The sequence below is a fragment of the Pungitius pungitius genome, chromosome 3, assembly GCF_949316345.1.
Source record: "Pungitius pungitius chromosome 3, fPunPun2.1, whole genome shotgun sequence".
NCBI lineage: Eukaryota > Metazoa > Chordata > Actinopteri > Perciformes > Gasterosteidae > Pungitius > Pungitius pungitius.
Window position 1 is genome coordinate 16,405,045 of NC_084902.1, and position 20,548 is coordinate 16,425,592.

The window sequence follows — 20,548 nt, forward strand, 5'->3', positions numbered from 1 at the left end:
GAGATGGAAAACAGGAACTGGATCAACTATTGAGTTCAGGGGCTCATTGCCTTCAAGCCCGATCACTGAGGCACAAACACACCCACTCTGGGGAAAAAAGAGGGGGAAAATATAAAATACACAGTTCCTTGGTAGGCTATCAATGTTTTTTGTGATTCAGGAAGTAGATAATATATAATTAAATTAAAATAAAAGTGGCGCGGGGGAGAGTTTTGGGGCTTTTCACTTTTTACACAATATTCAGAATCAGAATTGAGATCAGAACGTTGACTACTATTGATTAAAAGACAAATGAAAAGGAGCGAGAAATCAATTTCTTGCTCACCTAGGTGCAGCATCCCCGACTAAGAGGAGAGGAAAGAAGGGATCTTTGCTGCGGAAGTGAAGTGCGTCAGCTCTTATTTATGACTTCGTCATAACTCGGCCTAAGCTGTTGTAAAAAAATAAAACTGTCTGGGATATTCTGGGATACGGTTTCCATGGTTACACACACCTGCACTGACACACACACAAGACACAGTGTAGTGTAGAGGGAAAAGGTGTGTGCGTGCGTTTGCGTGTGTTATTTCAGTCTTGCTTTTCCTCTCTTATCAAACACTTGACTTGACTATTCACCCAAAGCCAAATCTGTCTTTGTGTTTTTAAAGAAAATGCTCGCTCTGTTCTGTGAACTGCAGGGAATAATGAGCTGCACTCTTTCACTCTTTTCCCTTCTCTGCATCATCATCATCATCATCTCTCTCTCTCTCTCTCTCTCTCTCTCTCTCTCTCTCTCTCTCTCTCTCTCTCTCTCTCTCTCTCTCTCTGCCCATGTTTCATATCTGAGGTTCTGAGAGATTCTGAAGTCTGAACTTGCTGTTGAGGTAGAACACTCACACCTGTGACTCCAGTTTGGGCTCCTCGTTTCTTAGTTAATACATCCTCCATCCATCTTCCTACCTCCCCCTACCCCTTCTTGAGATGGGAGCGGAGCAGGCGAGGAAAAGACACAAGTAGAAAGGAGACAAGGATTCAAGGAGACAGGTGGGTGTGTTTAGGATAGGTCTTCTTGTGGCGACATTACAGGGAGCATTCACGAATCAAGTCAAGCGTGTATTTTTCCTTCTATACCTTTCGTCAAATGTAGTATAAGAGATATTGGTTTTAGAGATGTCTGCCCTCCTGCTGGTTGAATGGAACTAGGGTATAACATTGTAGTTAGTGGTGCTCATGAGTGAATAACACATTTAAACAGAATGGTCTCCTATTGCGTGGTTACTCGAGACAAGTCTGAGCACTAACATGTACAGATTTAATTCTTGTATTAAAGATAATTCAGACATCTCTGCCACCCATGTTTACAAATCTATAGACAGATCTCACCAAAACATCCTCTATTGAGAAATAACACTGCAGGTAAGTCAATAAAATATTGGTCTAATTCGTTTTACAGCTGCACCATTTGTTTCCAGGGGAATTGGTTTACATATTTTTTTTATTTGGGTGTGTACGGCATGTAAATCTTGTTCTCTCTTTATATGATTCAGTGAATTTAGGATACCCAATAAAATAGATTTTGTCATTCTTAATGGGTTTAACAGCTAGGATTCAAACTAGATGGAGACATAAAATGAGCAGATTAACTCCACAGTTAACGTCTGGTGACTCCTCTTGGCCCATGTTGCCTGCTGTAGAAATACAGGTATGCACAAAACAGGTGTCTAACAGGTGCATTACCCGTTAAATCAAACGTAAATAAATGAGACTACGTTAAGACAGTAACATTAACATGAACTAATTGGAAAAACCTCTATTTCTAGAGCTAAAAGAAGATGCTGATGTTGCTGGTAATGATGCCTCCAAATGAGGGCAGTAACGTCGAGTATGTGAATCGTTCCCGTGGGGTTATCAGCCGCGTGTGAGAGTTTATTTAAGCCGGAACTGGACTGGACTGAACTGCTCAGTTTCTAGTTTAACTGAACTATTTTGACGAAAAGAAAGTGAACTTTCTCAGGGAAGTATGGTCAGAGCTCAAGTAAGAGCGTGAACCCTTTTGTATGAGCGGAACATTACAGGTAATGTACTAATGTAAGTATTAAACTGGGGAAGTTCCACGCTGATGTCTTTGAATTATATCCGAGTTTATTTTTACCTTTTACTTTGTACCACTCGCACGGGTAAACAGCGACATTGTGTGGGAGAAATTGAGAATTACAGTAAAGTCCCTGTTCTACGTCATAGCGACAGCTCCCCTCTAATTGGCTGTGCGGCTTGGGTCACATGATCCTCTGTCCCCCTTCCGTGCCCCGTCTTTCCACAGCAGTGGTCTGATAGCGCGGTCAAGCTTCTACTCTGATATTAGTCCCGAGTTTAACGATGAAACAACAACCTGAAACGTGACTGGGCGCACCGAGCAGACGCCGAAGCTGTTGACTGCGGGATTTAATTCACCTGGACTCAGGGTAACATGCGGGGAGACAGCTGTACGCCGCTAAAAATGACTTGTTTGTGTTGTTGTTGTTGTTGCAGTCAGCGACACTTTGTCCGCTTGACGTCACTAAACCAAATAGTAATTTCAATGTAACGTTATTAGTTAACTTCATATTTTCTAGCGGGAATTATTCACAGTCAAAAGCGGGTTATCTCAACGTCTTTTACTGCTTCTTAACCTGTTTTGTGTTTTATTACCTTTGGATCACAGCTACTCCTCAAAGTTAACGTTACATTCCTGTTTTAGCAACCTGGCCAGTATCTAACGTTATGTTGAAGCTCACAAATGACGTGTGTTTTATTCTCAGTCGTTTTGGGGTAACTGTGAGTCAACTTCTTAATGATTTGTTCCTCTCTGTCCTCTGCTGCCTGTGGTAGTTGCATGATAGAGAAAGGTCATAGAAGATCAATGTACGTTTCATTTAATTATGTATTTTTAATGGTGGATCATTTAGTGATTATTTGCATCACATATCTCAATGCAAGAAGATGTCACTGTGATACTAGAGGACCTGTGTTGCAGTTTCTGGGTATATTCATTTAATCAATATGTTTTAGCCCTTGAGGGACAACAAAGTTGTGGATATAAAATATTTCAGATAAAATAAGAAAACAATGCCCTATATGTATTAATACAAACTGGTCCAGTATTACTGATCATTATTTTTGTTACCCTAAACCAGCAGCATCCCCCTTTGGAAATACTTAGCAGTCACATCAATATCAAATCGTACATGTTTTTTTGTCCTCTTTGAAACCGGCTCTATGGAAACCCAGTCGTGTTTTGCGGACGTTGAAGCTCTTGTTTACCCCGTGTGAGTTCCACATTCTTGATATTGATCCCAAACCAGAATGCTTTAATTCATTCACATTGTAAGTTCCTCATACCCATCAGCCGAACTTAGTCACGCGTTCCAGTAAAGAGACGCAGAGTCAGAAAGTGCTGAAGTCACACTGCTGCGATCAGCATTCAGGAGTCCATGCTTCCTCTCTCTTTTAAGCAAGCACAAATCACGAGACCTCATATTCCAGTGTTGAGTTGTTTGTTGTTCTGGTTTTGGCTGTGAGCGCAGCTCCCAGCAGCAGGAGGCGCACATGTCTTTGTGCTAGAGTTGGTCTGCGCGTGTCATTCTCTGTCTGTGGCGTTGAAAACATCTAGAACCTCTTTGTCACGTCCATAAAGGTTAAGCGGAACAAGTTTCCCTGTGTATGCTTCAGGTAACGTCCATCCAATGTGCCCTACAGAAACATGAACACATGATGTAACGTTACATGTTTGGATCCTCTTGGGTTTGTCTTTTCTTTAGAATTACGGAGCTTAAACTGAACGAAAGCTGAAACCACTGATATCAACTCATTGTCTTTCATAATGAAGATGGACGTCTCTTACAACCAGGTACGATGCCTTTTCTATGGATATTGAATGATTTAGTAAATAAAAATACCAGACAATCACTGGATGAAGAAATAAAAGTATTTGTACATACGGGTACCTACATTATTTTACATCACTATGAACTGAACTAGGCCGGAAATGGGTCAGAAGTCACACACTAGTTCTTCCTCCTTCAAAATGTTGTGTCCCCATAATGTTCATGTATTCTTCTGTCTGCCTGTAGCTAGTGGAAGTGGAGAGGAGACAAGAAGCCAATAGGAAAGCACAAATGGTACGTCACACGCACGCTCAAAAAAGAGTCATAGGAATTCACTTTCTAAAATAACAATGTTTTCAGCCCAGAAAAAAAAAGTGACACAGAATCCATCACAATTGTCACATGTCTCTAAGCGATAAACAACTTCAAATATTACTCACACACACACACACACACACTCTTTCAGAACTCCAGGTGTGTGATAGCTATGTTTGCTGTGGCGATGGTGTTGCTGGCCTCTATGGCCCTCTACATCCTCTTCACACCGAGGGTCTCCTCCTCCCATCCAGCTCCGAGCAGCAGCCTCCCTCTGCCACGGGGGGAGTCCTGCTCAGACCCCTGCAAGTAAGCACACACACAGTCATATCTAACTCTATGTCACTATCTGTGTATCACATTGACTTTTTTAGATGCTATTAAATACCGAGTTGAAATCTGAGAGCAACCTCAAAAGGTGTGCGTGTGAAAATGAGGTCAAAGGATTCTGCAGATTGCCACTGTTCAAAGCTCTTAAACATTAAGCTTGATGGTCCGTTTTAATCCAATGCTGCGTTAGAAACAACAGGATTTAAGTAATATTTGTATTTTTTTTGTCACATTTTGTAAAAACCAGGAGTACAAATATTATGAATCATTATCATTAAGGCCTGCCCCCAAACCCCTGCCCTCCTCTCGTCAGGGTTGTTTTGTTGGAGAGCATCCCTGAAGGTCTGGAGTTCAACTCCAGCACCGCTCACCCCACCATCTTCCAGGCCTGGCTCAATCTGATGGGCGAGGCCCGCAGCAGTATCGACATTGCCTCCTTCTATTGGACGCTCACTAATAAAGACACAGGCACTGACGAGCCAACAGCCAATCAGGTCAGCCGGGGGGGGGGTTGTGTTTCAAGAACAACTTGTACCAGGCTTGTCACGCTTCTACCACAGTGAAATCCCCTTTCTTTGCTGTGTTCACAGGGTGAGACGGTTCTGAAGACACTGGCCGAGGTCTCCGGGAAGGTGTCTGTTCGTATTGCAGTGAACACGCCACAGGGGAGTCAACCGCAGGGAGACCTCGCACTGCTCAGAGACTCAGGTGACCTTCTGACTGTCTTTTACTTTGGCGTGTCAGAGCGACATTTGGGTTGGTAGAAGGGCTGCACGATAACATTTGGGTTGATAGAAGGGCTGCATGGTAACATTTGGGTTGGTAGAAGGGCTGCACGATAACATTTGGGTTGATAGTAGGGCTGCACGATAACATTTGGGTTGGTAGAAGGGCTGCATGGTAACATTTGGGTTGATAGAAGGGCTGCACGATAACATTTGGGTTGATAGAAGGGCTGCATGGTAACATTTGGGTTGATAGTAGGGCTGCACGATAACATTTGGGTTGATAGAAGGGCTGCACGATAACATTTGGGTTGATAGAAGGGCTGCATGGTAACATTTGGGTTGATAGTAGGGCTGCACGATAACATTTGGGTTGATAGAAGGGCTGCATGGTAACATTTGGGTTGATAGTAGGGCTGCACGATAACATTTGGGTTGATAGAAGGGCTGCATGGTAACATTTGGGTTGGTAGAAGGGCTGCACGATAACATTTGGGTTGATAGAAGGGCTGCATGGTAACATTTGGGTTGGTAGAAGGGCTGCACGATAACATTTGGGTTGATAGAAGGGCTGCATGGTAACATTTGGGTTGATAGAAGGGCTGCACAATAACATTTGGGTTGATAGAAGGGCTGCATGTAGGTATACCGTTATGTCATACCATTCATACCGGTGTTACGCCATAACAACTGAAGTTGCTCTTCTGCTGGCAGCAGATTTTATGTTGGACATCACCGAGCGCCCGGCGGTCGGAGCTAGTTGTCCTATGTGTGTTGAGATTGAGTCATGGTTATAACTGAACAACAATGAATAACCCACAACAAACTCTTAAACAGGGTAAAACAACACAACAGCTTGTGACACATAAACATTTTGTAATACAAATAATTGTACATTTATAAAAGAAATGTGTTTACTTGAAAAAGCAATACTGTGTTATACCGTCAGAATGTTTCTTAATACCGTGATATGGATTTTTGGCCATACCGTGCAGCCCTAGTTGATTGGGACCTCATGTGAAGCCTGTGATCCTCCATATTTGATAAGGCTGAGCAGGTATTTCATATTCTAGTTTTTAAGTTTTTGAGATCACTTTTTGGCACTCAGCTCTCAGAGACGGGAAACACAGGAAGTGATTGGTATGACGTCCTGATGATGGTTTAGTCTGATGTAGAACAGTAAGTTACACTTTGTTGCATTTAAGAAAAATATTTCAACAAATGCATAATGTATATTATTATTATTATTATTAACGGCTAAATTAACACCTGGGGTAAAATTGATTAAATGCATTTATATAGTTTCGAAAAAAAATTCTACATTTAAGTTAAACAAAATCTCTTAATTCAATATCTATGAGGGAGCTAACACAATAGTGATGAAATTATTGCAGCATTTACACATTTGCAGTATTCCAATCTGGAGAAAAAAGCTATTCAAGTTTTTCTCCTCACAATTTAAAAAAAATTACATTATTGTGGAACTTTTGTATTGAGCCTAAAAATTCAGACTGTTAAACTTTGAGCACAACACCATTGTTTCAAATAATAATAAATTATAAATCCAAATCTCAAGGATTTAAAATATGAGTAAACTGATGAGTTTTTTTTCTACTAACCTAATCAGTTTTTCTCTGTATTAAGTTGAAGAATATCGGTAATTTCTTCCCTGCTGCCGCTGTGCCTCCGGTCTCACCAAGGCCCCCACAAAAAGAGATGAACTCTGCAGCTGGTCATAATAACTACTGTGTTTCTGTGTGTCTTTGGGTTTCAGGAGCTGATATCAGGACGGTCAACATGAGAGAACTCACCTCAGGCGTCCTTCACACAAAGTTCTGGGTCGTGGACAAGAGACACATTTATATCGGCAGCGCCAACATGGACTGGAGGTCCCTCACACAGGTCGTCCCTCACAACCGCTTTCCTTTGTTCTATAAGTGTGATTGGACATTTCTCAAAGGGTTTTCCCGTTTGGGCAACGAGTAGTTGTTACACTCATTCACTGTTATTTTTCCAAACCGGATAAGTCGGCCAAACGCTACGAAGGAAAGGAGATTTCTTATAAATTATTGTTATTATTACGAATTCAAACTATGTTAAAAGTTTAGAAATATGATCCTGATTATTTCTGTGTTTTTTTGTTTGTTTGAAAAAAAAACATTGCACAGAGATATGATGTAATAATTAGAAGCAACAAACAATACTTAACAATGTGGAATACTAAAGCAAAGGCAAAGGATGGAATTATAAATTAGAAACCGAAGTTCTGCAGTTAGGAGCTAAACATTGATGGAATGATCTTTGTACATCCTGTGGATTGTTCCTCCTACTCATCTCAGTGAACTGATCTAGGAGCTGTAGGAGGTGTGTGATTGAAGTGAATCTTGCCCCGGTGTGCAGGTGAAGGAGCTCGGCGTCGTGGTCTACAACTGCAGCTGCCTGGCTACGGACCTGGATAAGATCTTTGAGGCCTATTGGCTCTTGGGGCACAGCCAGTCCGTCCCGTCGCCTTGGCCCAGCAGCTTCGCCACCCTCTACAACAAAGACACGCCCCTCCAGCTGTCGCTCAACAGCACGCCGTCCAGCGTCTACCTGTCGGTGAGATGCAAACTGGGACGGGAGATATTTGTGTTGAAGTGTGCCGCATTGCTGGAAAATGAACGAATAACGTCTTTCCTCTCCCCTCTGAAGAGTTCCCCTCCGTCCTTCTGTGCAGCCGGCAGGACTGCCGACCTTCAGTCCATCCTCAGTGTGATGGAGGACGCAGAGAGCTTCATTTACATCGCCGTCATGAACTACCTGCCCACCATGGAGTTCTCCAGTCCTAAAAGGTAGACCTGCTCCGTGCCCCGTTGCTACTGGGAGGAACCAATTCAGTTTTATGCCTTGTGAAGCTTTTCGGAGCTTTAGTTATAATCTCCATTCTCAGGTGACCATGAGTACCCGAGTAGAATATTTTCATGTAGAGTGGTGACAGGAGGCTTAAATGATGAACTTGAGGAAACAAACTAGAATTGTCTTCAAGGCGATGGTCGGGTCTGGTTCACCTTGTGTGACAAGCTCCCCCAAAAAGATTAAAAATGCCATCTACCAACCAGCTTACAGAGGTGACCCAGTTCTCCCAATTATATCGCACAATAACATCCAGACTACCCTGAGCTTTCTATTTGAGGATAAGTAAAGTCAGACACGACCAAGTGTCTCACATGGTCCTGCTCTGCCCCCCCTCCCCTCTGCAGGTACTGGGCCGACATCGACACCACACTGAGGCGAGTCGCCTATGAGAAGCGGGTCACGGTGCGGCTGCTGATCAGCTGCTGGGGCAGCACCAAACCGGTCATGTTTTCCTTCCTGAAGTCTCTGGCCTCCGTGTACGACCCAAAGAGCCGACTGGACATCCAGGTGGTGAGTAGCTCCTCCCGCGTCGCTTCGTCTGAAGAACTGGCCATGTGTGCTCTGCCACAGAGAAAAGGAGTTTGTACATGTTATGATGACTGTTGCAGAGGCTGTTTGTCGTGCCGACCAGCCCCAAGCAGAAGGAGATTCCCTTTGCCAGAGTCAACCACAACAAGTACATGGTGACCGATAAGATCGCCTACATAGGTAACGCTGCACGCACACTTGACCATACGTATGAATATACATACACATCGTCATCTTGGGGGGGGGGGAGTGATAAAGGTGCTAAACTATGATGTCTGTGCCCTCAGGGACGTCTAACTGGTCAGGTGACTACTTTGTGAGCACGGCCGGCTCGGCGCTGGTCGTCAACCAGACCGCGTCGCAGGCCCCAGAGCCGACCCTCCAGTCGCAGCTGAGGGCCGTGTTCGAGAGGGACTGGGACTCGGACTACAGCGCCCCTCTCACCCAGCACTCCAACCATAGGGTCTTGTGTTAGCTCCGTGCAGGGGGGGGGGGGGCACCTTTGTTCCGGAAGCTGCACTTTTGTTTTAGTATTTGAAGAACGCGGAAACTTCCAAGTTTGAGAAATGAGACGGCCTCCCGGCGGGGTGTCGTTCACCTGTCTGCTGAGGTCCAAAGGAAGATCGTAGACTTCCAGTGAGCCCGGCTAATCAAAGCTTTAGTGCAAACTCGTGTTTGACCGGAGTACTGGGCCATTGATTCAGTGAGCTGCCCAGTACTGCCAGTCCCCTGCTGTTAAAGGGTGGTTCTCAGCTGAATTTCATTCATCTTGATTCATGGTGATTAATAAATGTTGTTATTGTTGTAACATTGTTGTAAGACTAAATCTTAAAATGAATGAGTAATCACTTTAGAAACCGTGTAACCGGAACCGGATACAACGGAAAGTAAACACATGTACATTAAACTACGTAAAAATATTTTGTTGAATTAATTTCGGCCACATTAATCGCATAGACTATATGTTTATGTTGACAGCCCTAGGAATAAGAAGCGTAAAATACATGCTTTTACATTGGGCAGCAGCGAGCAGTTAGTTACATTTAGTCCCGTGGTTTTGTACTCTGGGGCCACTGTGGTGTCCGCTTCCTTTTAGTCAGGTCTGTTTCATGATGAGTCACAGTGATGAGTCAAGTGGTCCGTTCGTTGATCACGTTCTAGTTTCATTAGCAGTTTTATTGTTACTATCCCAACTCACCTAAGGGGAATAACATTCATTTTTTTATGAAACTTTTTAGTCTGCCTTAATAGCCTGGGATAATAATAGTTATAATTCAAGCTGGTGAGCTCTTCCTAATGTCAATTCCTGTTAGTGGCACGCTGATCAATATTAGGTTATGGTCCTTATCAGCTTACCTCTTAATACAAAAATGACTCAATAAATGTATTTGAATCAAATCTGTTTACAGTTCTTTACTCTGATATGTATGTATGTATTTATTTATTTTTAAACTCAACTGTTTGAGTGAAAGACCAGAATTTATGACACACTACAGTCATGACTCCATTCTTTGTCCACACATTCTCACCCTAAAAAATAAATAGCATTCTCTCATGATCGTCCATTTGCTGCTTTGTAAACAGTCATAGAAATAAGATTCTGAGGGAGAAACAAAACGTTTCTGCAACCAATATTGAGTCCATGTTCCTAAAACTTCCATAAAGTAATTGAGTCCTGTACAGCTGCTGTGCTAATAATAATCTTGTGAATGTCTTCATGCTGTGGGCCCTCTCTTTAGCAGGAGGGAGCTCAAAGGGATCTTACAGACACATACACAATAATAGTACTTTTTTAATGATTTGTAAATGTGTTGTTATTATTATTTGTAACATTACTATGAGAGGGTTAGCTGCAGGGTTCAAAATGACTTAGGACTCTTGGGGGGTCCCCTAAAATGTAACTATAATAATACTGAAGAATACCTTGCTACACTATATACTGAAGGCACAATTATATTGACATATTTTGAAGGTGGGATAATGGTCTTGGGATGTTTTTCATGGTTTGGGCTAGTCCCAGTAGTGTAGTGGTGTCTGGAGGAGTGGATTGGCTATAATCAAACAGGTAATTCTGGAGCAACAAAGTTACAGCACCTTATATACATCCCTGACATAACAAAGTGGATAACAGGTCATTCTTTCCTTGAGCAAGGAAGTTAACTAAGTTACCTAAATCCACCAGGTGTGCTCATTATGGCAGCACCATGCACCTTCAAAGGGTTGGATGAAATACAAATGGCATTTCTCATCCCTTATGTTAATGGAATTTGTAAAACAACTAGCCGCTGGATTGAATAATAATGATGTCTATAAAGACTGTACCTACATTAGATGGTTTACTTTGTTTTAAAGTAGTCAATCTATAACCTGAACTAAAATCTTTAGGGACACGTTTAAAAAAAAGATATTCTAACATCACCGAAAGCCATTAATGACAATAATCCAATAGTAACCACATTATTCGAAATCAACATGTTAAGTGACCAGGCACATATTTTATTTATTTGTTAACAACTTCATCAGGTTTATTGGACCAATTGACCAATACATCTACAATTTCACCCAACAGCCATGGTATTACAAAGGCACAATTTACCCTGGACACACCCCCATCACAACCACCACCCCCCCCCCCCCCCCCCCCCAAAATAAAAAAAAAGGAGGAACACAACATTTTCCGGGTGCTAACACAAAAATGTTTTTATATATAGTATATATATTATAGTTAGTAAAAAAAATAAACGATAGTCATGTAATAACAATAACTTAACTAACTAAAACAATGGGAAAAGGGTACTTTTACAACTTCGAATGCAGTACAAAGCTGGCGAGGCGAATTTCACGTGAACGCAACATCTGTGTTTTTCAGACAACGGCAGCTACAGACTGTTCAGTGAAACACAGACACACTTTACACCGTTTAGCCGTGGTTGCTCCATTGACATATTTAAAATATATATATATATACCTCAGCTGCTAGCTAACGGTAGGCTAACGTTACCTGCTGTCCAGTGTAGTGTTTACTAGCCCCCCCCCCCCCCCCCCCCCCCCAAAAAAACTTCGGATCTACACGATTCACGTGGATGACATTTTCCCATTCAAAACTCACAGACACATTCTACGAGCCTCCATCTGCGCGCAGCACCAGCGCCGAGGAGCAGCGAGGAGGACTGAGGGGGGAGGGGGCGAGGAGCAGCGAGGAGGACTGAGGGGGGAGGGGGCGAGGAGCAGCGAGGAGGACTGAGGGGGGGGGGCGAGGAGGAGCGAGGAGCAGCGAGGAGGACTGAGGGGGGGGGGGCTAGGAGGAGCGAGGAGCAGCGAGGGGGAGCGAGGAGGACTGAGGGGGGGGGGGGGGGCTAGGAGGAGCGAGGAGCAGCGAGGAGGACTGAGGGGGGGGGGGCGAGGAGGACTGAGGAGGAGCGAGGAGAAGCGAGGAGGACTGAGGGGGAGTGGGAGGGGGCGAGGAGTACTGAGGAGGAGCGAGGAGAAGCGAGGAGGACTGAGGGGGAGTGGGAGGGGGCGAGGAGGACTGAGGAGGAGCGAGGAGAAGCGAGCATTGAATCCCCGCATAAGTGAGGAGGTCGTTATTCGGCTGCTTCTATGCACGAAGAGATGTTTTATAATATTTGATGCCACTCGGGATTATTTCCGCGGAATGAAGGTAAGCATAAGAGGATGGAGGAGCACGTTAAACGAGTGTGTGTTTCATGTTGATTGTTGGTTTGAACCGTATCCGCATAAAGCTTAATTACTGTTTATTGACCTGTTTATTTAGCATAAGCGAGTTTTTTTCCAAATATGGTCATGAATCTTACAGTTTCAGACCTCGAACACATGCAACTCTTAGGCTATTATTGGACATGCAGCATATGGCTGGGACTGAGGGTCTCACACCTAACTGGGCTCCTCGTGGGGGCACGTGTTGCAATAAATTCAGATGCAGGTCGTGCGTCAGTGGGACAGCTTCCAATCATCATCACCAGAGGACGTCACTCGCGAGGCTGCTGGCTCTGCAGATTCATGACCCGCCGATGTCCACTCCGCGACCTCATGATGTCCACTTGGTAACCGGCTGATCTCCACTCGGTGACCCGCGGCTCTTTCAGGTAAACATCCTGTTCGCGCTATTTCTGTTTCTTTAACGTTGGTAACACAAAATGTGTCTTAAAATGTCGGACTATTAAAAAAGAAATCTGGAAAGTTGTCAGATGACGTAGGCGTGAAATGAACATAGTCCAGGAATACAGGTCACATTTATTGTGTTACGTATGCGTGACTGGGCATGTCTGTATAAGAAGCAACGCTATTTAAGAGTTGTGAGGTGGGCGGACAGATTGTAATTGTTGCATTTGTAATAAGTAATGCCTCAACAACAATGTCTTATTATTTTATATCTTTTATATTCCATTACACATGAGTGGGTTTTGCTGGTTACCTTTTCCTTACCTATATCAATTAATCCGTTTTTTGTACTTTTCACGTTCCTTCTATCAATTTCAGTGGGAGGTTATTTGGTGATATCACGTGTCCCGCTGCAGTAGCAGGTTTCCAACGCTTGTGTGCGGTATTGGTCCCGGGTGTGATGGGGAGTCTCTGACGGTCAGACAGGTTCGTAACTCTCCTCATGTCCAGCCTACATGAAATCAAGGTCAAAATAACTCAGCTCATTACAATGGAGTTAAATAAGACCCGTTTTTTAGTCCCGGCCCCACTGACCCAGATCCAAAATCCAGATCTATGATCACAATGTTATATCCCATTTATCTTGCTTTATATCTCTGACTCATAACATCACAGTTTGCAGCATAATTTCAATTTAAGGAATAATCTGAAGCCAGCAAAAGTTAAGTGGGTCGTCAAGTGCTGTTCCTCACAGATATAGACACACACACACACACACACACACACACACACACACACACACACACATGCTCTCAAACATGTGACTTCCCAGAATGTAAACTATTTAGGAGGCCATGGATGGCAGCTGAGCCCAACCCTTTAGGTTATTTCGGTCTCCTCGTTAACCGACCAGCCCTCCAATGTGTGTGTGCGTGCGTGTGTGTGTGTGTGTTTGTGTGTGCGTGTGAGTGAGCGAGTGTACTGTATGTGTGGGTGTGTGTATGTGTGTGCAGGAAGAGGCATGGTGAAGTAAACACAACCCGCTGAAAGCTTGCTGGACCTGGCAGCTTTTGATGCATTTTGAGGGCTTGATAACCTGCCTTCTAAAAGTATTGACATGATACTGGTAAACTATAAAGTCTAGCTGTGAAGAATGCAACCCACAGATGTACAACTCAGAGAGAGGTGTACATTTTATTTCAGTTATCAGTGAAGAACAGTAAGCAGTAAGTCTGTGATGGAGAGAACCTTATGATGCTGTATGCCTGTGTGTGTGTGTGTGTGTGTGTGTGTGTGTGTGTGTGTGTGTGTGTGTGTGTGTGTGTGTGTGTGTGTGTGTGTGTGTGTGTGTAGGTGTGTGTGTGTGTGTGTGTGTGTGTGTGCGTGTGTGTGTGTGTGTGTGTGTGTTTGGTGTTTGTGTATGTGAGCGTGCGCCACAAGGACCAACCAGTAAAACTGACTAATGTTCTCTGCAGTGTAGTGACAGATTATGTCTTTTCTGTTTGTGTTACCCATTTTGTAGATGATTTGGCTCCACAAAGCTGATACAGTGTGCAGTGTGTGTGTGTGTGTGTGTGTGGAAGGCACCTGTATATTGAGACATTCATGATATGGCGCTGAACTTCTTCTGTTCAAAATGTTTTCTTAAGTAGAGAGAAAAATATGATGATAGTAGAGAAGCAATTATTGCAAAAGGAGCAGCTTTTTTAAGTATAAACGCAAAGCGACAACAAGCGATGGGGATAAGGGAGGACAAACAAACTGTCCGCTTGACAAAAGCAATGACATGTGGCAGAGAAGTTCCAATGGAATTAAAGCATAATAAAAGTAGAGTGTGGAGGAAGAGAAAACAACTGCACTTTAATTACCATGGTGTCCTCTCAGTGGACAGATGTGGTGACGAGGGTGCAGACAGTAAAGGTGGGACTCCCGTACTTTGAACCCGGCTGGTTCTGACCCACACCGGCCCGGAGACGGGGCTCCACTACAAACTCACAACTGTATTTCTCATTATGATGCTTGTGAATAAGAACAAATGGAAATATGGGATTTTTTTTCTTTTCACAGTTATTTTATTTTGTTTGTGCATTAGTGTTTTCCACATTTTAAAAAGTCCCATTAGCTAGGGTTATCAATTGACATCTCATTTTGAATGATGACGCGTCACACTTGAATGAGGGCCACCAGCTTCTCACTTAGTATCAATTATTTAATCATTAATAATGATTTTTCCACCATATCAATCCACCAGTTGACATCAGTTGATAAAAAACATTTTTTTCATCTCCTTTGGTTTTTATTTGACATGCACCCTGTGCAGTTCATTTGTGTTCTTTATACTTCTTGAATAAAGATTGGATATCTACAAAATTCCACTGCATTCCAGTTTGGCCCTACGACAACTTTCTGTGATACTGTCTGATGTCGTCTTTATATCAACTAATGTATTCTCCCTTCCTCTCTCTTTCTTCCAGGGATCGATCAGCATCGAACAACCATTACAGCAGGCGAAGAAGAGCTGCAGAATAACAACAGGACCTACCATCTGTTTAACATCTGTACTTGTATGTTTTCCAATCCAATGTGACCAAAAAGAAATGTCTTAACTGTCTTGGTGTCCCGTTCTGTTTTTACTCCTGTGATGATTAGGTTCAGCATCCGATAAAGAAAATAAAACATTCTGGTTCTGAATCTTAACCACCAGTTGAGGTCATTTCTCTGCTCTCTCCTCTGTTAGATATTTGATTGTCCGTTAATAGCTCTTGAAGATCAAACTTCTAGCTGTAGCACCTGGACAACTGGTGTGCCTCAGTTTTTGTCTCAAACTCATGCAAAATCCTTTCTGTAAGCACAGAAGATGACTGGCAAAACGTCTGCGATGCCGTCTCTAACAACACCTCTTCATAAAAACCTGCCCCACCAGTCCCACAATAATGGCAATACCGCACTGTAAATGCTCTTTTCTTATTTTGAAGACAATTATCAGCTTCTGAGAGGTATTTAACTGTCAAAAATGGATGGAAGATGGCTGTTTAGCTGCAGTAAACGTTTTGTCTCCAGTCGGGGGTGTGCAACGTATTAACTTTGATGGCAATAGTATTATAGTTTATTCAATCGTAACCACAAATTTCATCCTTCTGTGGCACTAAAGGCAACGTCAGACTATTATAGAAGTGAGAGAGATACATGCAATAGAGACCATAACATGCTGAATCTGAATAAAATTGGTGGATCTGCTGAGATAGAAGGACAGAGGTAAACGATGGAAGAATGAAACAAGGGAAGAAAGTAAATATAACAGACAATACAGTGTTTTACAAGAAATTTCAAGTTACTGTGGGCAACTTGACGGGTTATGAAGAGTCATTTCACCACTGACACCTATATATGACCCACATCAGTAAACAACCATCGGAGACAAAAGTGTATTCCTATATACTAAAGCAATAAGGTACGAGAGGCTGTACTTTATCGTCCAATATGTCCAATAATGTATCAGTTCGAGGGTGTAGTTAGGCCCGACGCACAGCGGAGGGCCGGCAACGCTCCAACAGTTACATTATTGAAGATAAAGAACTGCCTCACGTACCTTTTTGCTTTTATAACACGGTTACCAGCAAAATTATAAATGTTATAGCTGCCTTTCAGCACAAAATAGCCGTAGCCACCAAACGTTGTGTATCACATTTCATCAGTCTAGAGGAAAAATAGTCCCCGTACGTGCATGTAAACAGCATTGGGTCCCGCACCGTCTCACCATAAGCAGCAGCTCGCCCCTCAGGCCAGTGGGCAGAAATACACCTAGAGGCGCTTTTTGCTACCAACACGGACACCACGCTTCTGGATGCACGGGCCGTATTGCTGGGCCCACTGGAGTGAAGGAAGACACAGTGGAACCAAAAGCGGGACTGAGCAGGGGAGACTATCTGCTGCAACAGAACGTGAGGTTTTCATGAGGGATTCTGGTGTTCGTCAACACTACCACTTCTGTCCACAGGGACCGCCAGAATCAACACAAAATGAAAGCACCTCATAGTTATCATCCAGTCATGTACCTGAACGTTAAAGTAATTTTTTAGTATAAATAAGGTAACTTTTAGTTTGAAAGGAAGATGTTACAACACATGGAAACTCCTTCAAAGTTCCCCTTAAATGTTGTCCTGTTCTCTGTGCCTTTGCCCTGAAACCATCATAAGATTTGTTCAGCAAACAACAACAATGACTTTTTGATCTTCTCTTACTGCAGCAGTTGTGTATTCCCAGAAATAATGATTTGCGGATCAAAATAAATTATTCATCTTACTGAACGGTGGAGACGTTGAGAAGTGCTGTAGACTACATCTTTAAGCTTGAAGGCCTAAACTGTGCGCAATCGGGAGAGGAAAACCAGTGAGAGGTTGTTTCCCCGGGTTTTATGAGAGTGTGTGAAGTGTGCGTGTGTGTGTGTGCGGCTCCATCCTCAATGACTCAGCTCGCAGCTACTCTACACTTTGTAGGGATTAGCTGAGGTGAAGTGGCAGACAAACATCTTCTGATGAACTCAGTATGAACTACATGATTCAACCTAAAAGGTGATGAAGCGTCAAGTGTTTTCTCACATTCATACAAATGTATATGAGTGGTCACCGTTTATATTTAAAAGGATTAAGAGTACATAACCAATTCATATTTTAGAACTTTGAAGAGACAGGAATGGGTTCAAATCATTTACAGATTAAAGAAGAAAAAAAATTATGGACAACAATAAGATTTTGATTTGGGGAAATTATCCAGTAAATGCAAAAAAAAGCAAAAGCAATTTTTTTTAATGAATTAATAAACTAAGGCGAAGTAGACACACCCGGGTGCGTCGTTGGCCTATACTAGTGGGGCCTGTTCCAAAACTTTCCAGAATCTTAATCAGTGGTCTCCAGTCCCTTTTTCCCTCTTGGTGGGAGTTTGCTGTCTTTGAGCTGATTCCTCTGCATGCTGCTAGAAGATGTACAGATCACCCCGTTTCAATGTGCTTCAACTATTTACTCCTTTTTTAATGTAGTCTCTTTTCTTCAGTAAGAACCAGTGTATTTAGGTTACAGAGACACTGTGAAGTACACAATGTTGACATCAAAACATACTTTTTTGTGATTTATTTGAAAATGAAACTAAAAATAAATTCTGCTTCAACCATCAAAGTACATTTCTGATCATTCAGTGATGAGCGGAGATTGCGTTGCCCTCCATCCATGATGTGTTGGCTGTAGTTGTGTCTGACCGGTATCCAGTGTCCAGCCCCTCTAAGCCTAGTAACAAGGCCCTGCTGGGCCACAGCTAAAGCCTTTTAGCACCGCAGACAAAGGAGCAGGGCTTTGCAGAGGGCAGGGGCAAACTGCTGACTGCCCAGTAGTGCTAATGCACCCCTATTCTGTCTTGTCTCGCTGCTGTCGCCTCTACCTCGGGCACACTCACACATTCATACCTGATGTCTATTGCTAACGCTACAGTGATTTGTAGTTCAGTGGTCCTGTCTCTCTTTCTGTTGACCCCCTCCTCCCTCTGGGGCTGTCCACCCCTCTCTTCCCCCAATACTGGGACCCCACAACCCTCTGTCTATTTCTCTCTCTTTCTGTTTGGGATCCACACTGAGAGTGTAGCTTGATCAGGCCCAGACAGCCAAACGGATCCCCAGAACACCTCCGACGCCCGCCTGCCTCCCGCAGCTCCGTTGCCCAGCTGCCCCAGCCCGTGTGCGGGCTGCTCCATTGGTGTGTTACCTCCATTGGCTTCCTGCTGTGGACCATGTGTGAGTGTCTTCGTGGAATATTCCGAGTCACCTGGACGCCTTCCTCCAATGCAGGTCAGATTAAATAACTGTGGACAGAAATATTGGAAGATTAGTGAAATTATTGACTGGATTACATGACAAAAAAAACTCCCATATTTTCTTAGCTGTCACTAGAAATATGATCTACCTGGATGGGCTGAGCTCTGGGAGCTACTTTGCTTTAGGTTAGACAGTTCAACTGTTTGGGGTTATTTCAGAATTAAATTAGTATGCCATCCATCAAAAGTCTGAAATAAGTAGGAAATATTTTGTTTGGACATTTTCAGCCTAAAATACTGCCGTTAGGTTTTATTATACTCTTATTGTGACGGGATGGGGGAAAAACAGTCATCCTATTTTTTGTCATTTGAGAATAATCTCACCATGTCACTCTACGCCCATCCTACAGTTTGTGTGTAGGGATGCTACATTGAATGCATGTTTTGACGATTGGTAGGAAGTGGACCAGATTGTTGAGTTGATTGTATTTGTCGTCCTGGTGCATGTTCAGTGTTTGCTGATGCTGTAGCAAATGTTTGGTCATTTCTGCAACTCTTGTGATGATAACTACTCTGATGTCATGAGCTATCTAAATATGACGATGTTTCCAATAGTTAACTGAAAGGTGTTGTGTCTGTCAGCAGCTATGCTAGGTAGAAAAGTCTTTCCTGCTTCTTGCCATTCGGATGCATGATTGGCAGCCACAAACCCAAACAACCACTTCCATTTAATGTGAAGTGTTAAAGGAGCCATACTATTCCCCTTTTACCACAGGTTGATATAGTTCTTTGTGGTCTGAATGAAATTTCTAAAACATACTTTGGTCAAAGAACACCACAAGGTTCATAATTAGCGGCACCCTTCTAAGCCCGCCCCAAACAGTTCTGCTAAAAACAACCTGTTTGAGGTCTTATTGCTAATGCACCAGCTGAATGGCAGAAAGCCATGTTACTGTATCCCTATAACATCCCTGAACCTTTTTTGACTGAGGGACGAGAGGAGATTAATGGCAGAACATCTGATTAATGGGACATTTCCAAATGATTGTCTCAAATAGCCTCTTGTTCGAGAACTATGGCTCAGACATCCGATCGGGATTAGCACAGATCAAACATTCCCACTACATTTATATTTTGTAGAAATTGTCCCTCACGTTGGGGCCCCATTAATACCCAGAGGTCATGTCAGCACACAGAAAGGTTGTTCAGTCGCAGGTCAGGGCGAAGTGGGGAGGGAGGAAGTGAGCATTGTGGCAAAGAAAACTGTTTAGTTTATCTCGTCGGGCTGACAATTTTAAGTGATCTACTTCCTCTGTGTGTGTCTGTGTTTGTTTGTGTGGATGGGTGTGTGTGTGTGTGTGTGGTCCCCAGTCTCTTTGATTGTGTGTGTGTGAGCACGATGTGGACGATCAACAAGCTTTGGGGGAAAAAAACGGCACAGAATCTTTCTAGGGGTATATGTTGGATCACTTCTGAATCCGAGCAGCTGACACCCACCCACTTTATGCTGTGATTGATCAGCATGTATACTTGAGAAAAAAACATAGAATTGGACCCCATTTCGGCTTTCGTTGATTGTTTATTCATCAACCTTTTGTCACCTGACACCTGTCTTCAAGGGAGAGTGTCTAAATGCTGCAAAGGGAGAGCATATGTAATATTTAGACTCTCAGCCTTGACATGTCTTTCAGTGGAAAACACAACCTGCTCCTTGTTGGACCGTTGCAACCTGATCACGCCACTCTACCACAGCCCTCCTTTATCTCGACAAGTTTGTTTCATCGCTAACTATCCTCACTCCTGCCACATGAGGCCATGTGAGAATGCTGCTGCAGGTTTAACTTGATAGAGACACTTTTGGTTTCAATGAAAGAGGATGTCACGTATCATCGGTTCAAACGAGGGAACACAGATACGTGCTAGTGTGGCTGTCTCTCTCTCTCTCTCTCTCTCTCTCCCTCTCGGTCTCTCTCCATGCCTCCCCTGTCCGGC

The 20,548-nt window shown here is 43.3% G+C and overlaps 1 protein-coding gene and 1 long non-coding RNA gene across 3 annotated transcripts; both read left to right on the forward strand.

The window, feature by feature from the left end:
• The first annotated feature begins 2,277 nt into the window (after window positions 1-2,277).
• Window positions 2,278-10,033, forward strand: pld3 (phospholipase D family member 3). 2 transcript variants are annotated; one of them, XM_037469183.2, is made up of 12 exons: window positions 2,278-2,462; window positions 3,777-3,865; window positions 4,089-4,136; window positions 4,309-4,466; window positions 4,801-4,981; window positions 5,078-5,195; window positions 6,987-7,114; window positions 7,613-7,810; window positions 7,904-8,043; window positions 8,452-8,617; window positions 8,716-8,815; window positions 8,923-10,033. In XM_037469183.2, exons 2-12 carry the CDS (start codon window positions 3,839-3,841, stop codon window positions 9,108-9,110), a joined length of 1,452 nt encoding a protein of 483 aa, XP_037325080.2. In that variant the 5' UTR covers window positions 2,278-2,462; window positions 3,777-3,838; the 3' UTR covers window positions 9,111-10,033. The 2 variants fall into 2 exon arrangements, with proteins under 2 accessions (XP_037325080.2, XP_037325069.2); XM_037469172.2 differs by having other exon boundaries at window positions 2,278-2,441.
• Window positions 10,034-12,128: 2,095 nt separating this feature from the next.
• On the forward strand, window positions 12,129-15,454 carry LOC119222891 (uncharacterized). The gene is made up of 4 exons (XR_005120841.2): window positions 12,129-12,296; window positions 12,573-12,741; window positions 13,136-13,243; window positions 15,232-15,454. It is a non-coding gene; the product is annotated as an uncharacterized LOC119222891 (long non-coding RNA).
• Window positions 15,455-20,548: the final 5,094 nt, after the last annotated feature.

Bases quoted from the DNA above. Each gene is read 5' to 3' on its own strand.
- pld3 (XM_037469183.2), top strand. From the start codon at position 3,839: ATGAAGATGGACGTCTCTTACAACCAG. The intron at 5,196-6,986 runs GTGACCTTCTGA...TTTGGGTTTCAG, and splicing joins CGCACTGCTCAGAGACTCAG to GAGCTGATATCAGGACGGTC. The intron at 8,816-8,922 runs GTAACGCTGCAC...CTGTGCCCTCAG, and splicing joins CGATAAGATCGCCTACATAG to GGACGTCTAACTGGTCAGGT.